General features: G+C 70.2%; 2 protein-coding genes across 3 annotated transcripts in view; both read left to right on the top strand.

The window, feature by feature from the left end:
• The first annotated feature begins 30 nt into the window (after positions 1–30).
• On the top strand, positions 31–1,884 carry CHKB (choline kinase beta). Of its 2 annotated transcripts, XM_004676365.2 has the most exons (9): positions 31–166; positions 277–410; positions 626–721; positions 863–921; positions 993–1,080; positions 1,146–1,254; positions 1,327–1,430; positions 1,543–1,624; positions 1,716–1,884. In XM_004676365.2, exons 1-9 carry the CDS (start codon positions 83–85, stop codon positions 1,788–1,790), a joined length of 831 nt encoding a protein of 276 aa, XP_004676422.1. In that variant the 5' UTR covers positions 31–82; the 3' UTR covers positions 1,791–1,884. The 2 variants fall into 2 exon arrangements, with proteins under 2 accessions (XP_004676422.1, XP_012576024.1); XM_012720570.1 differs by lacking the exon at positions 31–166 and having other exon boundaries at positions 174–410; positions 863–1,080; positions 1,355–1,430.
• Positions 1,885–2,016: 132 nt separating this feature from the next.
• CPT1B (carnitine palmitoyltransferase 1B (muscle)) overlaps positions 2,017–2,526 on the top strand; it is a 6,126-nt gene continuing 5,616 nt past the window's right edge. The window contains exon 1 of the mRNA XM_012735072.1: positions 2,017–2,053. Coding sequence (XP_012590526.1) covers positions 2,017–2,053 — 37 coding nt within the window. The remainder of the gene's footprint in view (positions 2,054–2,526) is intronic.

Raw genomic sequence — 2,526 nt, forward strand, 5'->3', positions numbered from 1 at the left:
GCCGAGCCGAGCCGCGCGCGCCGACCTTCGCCCGCTGTCCGCGTCCCTCCAGGGCGTGGACTCCCTGGTCCTGGAGAGCGTGATGTTCGCCATCCTCGCCGAGCGCTCGCTGGGGCCGCAGCTGCACGGAGTCTTCCCGGAGGGCCGGCTGGAACAGTACATCCCAGTACGGCCCCGCCCGCCCCCAGGGCGCCCGTCCCCGGGCCCTGACCTCCCCGCTCGCCCCACCGCCTCCCGCCCTGGCCCCTCACCGCGCTGATAGGTTCCTGGGTGCAGAGCCGGCCGCTGAGGACGCAGGAGCTGCGGGAGCCGCAGCTGTCGGCTGCCATCGCCACCAAGATGGCCCAGTTCCACGGCATGGAGATGCCCTTCGCCAAGGAGCCCCGCTGGCTGTTCGGGACCATGGAGCGGTGAGTGGGGTTGGGGTGCACATGGGCGGCGCCTGCGCTGGAGGCCCTGGCGGGAGCACCTGTGCCAGGCCAGACCCCCCCTGGCCTAGCGGAGGGGCCCAGTGTCTGCTGTGGTCACCCCGACAGGTGTCCGGGTACTGGAGACACTCAGGCTGGCAGGGTGGGGGCGAAGGCACGGGTCGGCAGAGCCTTGCAGGCTTCCTCCTGGCTTCCAGGTACCTGAAGCAGATCCAGGAGCTGCCCCTCACCGGCCTCCCCCAGCAGAACCTGCTGGAGACATACAGCCTGAAGGACGAGATGGGCAGCCTGCGGTGAGGGCAGCCCACGAGCGGGGACGCAGTGGCGCGACTCCTGTGGGCCCTCCAGGGTCTTCTGGGCGCTGGGGGCAGGCCCAGGGCGGCTCTCTGGCCCCCTGCAGCCGCTGACCTGCAGCCCTGCGCCCCGCCCCGCAGGGAGCTGCTCAGCTCCACCCCATCGCCCGTGGTCTTCTGCCATAATGACATCCAGGAAGGTAGGAGGCTGCACGGGAACCCCGCCCCAGGGGCACACCCCCTGAGTGACCCGAGCCCCGCCCCGCCTCAGGGAACATCCTGTTGCTGGCTGAGCCAACCGGGGCCAGTGCCGACAGCCTCATGCTGGTGGACTTTGAATACAGCAGTTACAACTACAGGTGAGGTGGCTCCCGGTGGCCTGCTCCGGGCCCAGGCGAGGGACTGAGTGTCCACCTGTCCGCAGGGGCTTTGACATCGGGAACCACTTTTGCGAGTGGGTGTACGATTACACGCACGAGGAGTGGCCTCACTACAGAGCCCAGCCCGCCGACTACCCCTCCCGGGGCCAGCAGGTATGCGGCGGGCGGCCCCGCGGGCCCTGGGAGGCGGCAGGAGCCCTGCAGCGCCCTCTCTGTCGGTCTCAGCTCCACTTCATCCGCCATTACCTGGCAGAGGCGAAGAAGGGCGAGACCATGTCCCAAGAGGAGCAGAAGAAGCTGGAAGAGGACTTGCTGGTAGAGGCCAGTCGGTGAGGAAGGGAGGATACAGGCTGCAGAGGCGGGCTGGGGGGGGCCGAGGGGGGCTGGGCGCCGTCCAGGTCCGGAGGCCGGTCGGCATGCTCTCCGCTTCTTGCCCCCCAGGTATGCGCTGGCATCCCATTTCTTTTGGGGCCTCTGGTCCATCCTCCAGGCCTCCATGTCCACCATCGAATTTGGTTATTTGGTAAGTCACCCAGGGACGAGTGGGGAGGGCAGGCCCCCGGGGTGCGGTGGGGTGCTGCTCCCAGTCTCGCCACGTGGCTGGTCTTCTCCAGGAGTACGCCCAGTCTCGCTTCCAGTCCTACTTCCAGCAGAAGAGACAGCTGGCCAGCCGCCACCCCCTCTCCTGACCACCTGGACCCTGACTCCCCTGGGCCTTGGCTCCCTCGCGGAGGGGCGCCGCCGGCCGTGTACATGAGACAATAAACAAACAAGCCTCCCGCAGCCTCTGTCCTGTCTGTTCCGCTCGCCCCGCGCACAGGGCGGCAGAGGGCCCCTCAGCCCAGCCCTGGCCACTTGCGCCGCCCGCGTGGGGCCCCTCCTCCAGGTGGAGCCCTGGCCCACGCTCCGCGACAGATGGCAGGGCTGGAGTGGGGAACTGGGCAGTCCTGGGGTACAGTGGGCCCTGGATGGTGCTGCCCAGCCCCGGCAGCCTTTGGTACTGCCACTATATTTAGCTCCTGTGGGGGCCCGGCCCCCACCCCGGCTCCCCGGCCCTGGGGCAGCCCTGCAAGCCCACTGCCCACCCAGCCCCAGTCGGACGCCGGCCTGAGGGCGGGGCCGGCCCCACAGCGGCTCCTCTCCACCCACATTTGGGAGTGGGTGTCAGGTTCCCAGGGAGGGCGGGCTGGGTGGCCCGGCCTGAAGGACGCGGGGACGCGCGGCCAGAGCGACCGTCCCCACCGCGGCCAGGGGCTACCTGAGCAGTGAGTAGGGGCAGCGGGCAGCCCAGCCCTGGGCCGGCTAGGGGGCTCCCTGCCCTCCGGGCCCCCGAGCCGAAGCCGCGCCCTCAATGCCCGCTGGCCCCAGAAGCTGTCCAGGCCTGGGCCTGCTCCACCATGGGGGGGGGCGGGGAGGCCCAGGGGC

The sequence above is a fragment of the Condylura cristata genome, unplaced genomic scaffold (genome assembly GCF_000260355.1).
Source record: "Condylura cristata isolate star-nosed mole 26May11 unplaced genomic scaffold, ConCri1.0 scaffold00004, whole genome shotgun sequence".
NCBI classification, from domain to species: domain Eukaryota; kingdom Metazoa; phylum Chordata; class Mammalia; order Eulipotyphla; family Talpidae; genus Condylura; species Condylura cristata.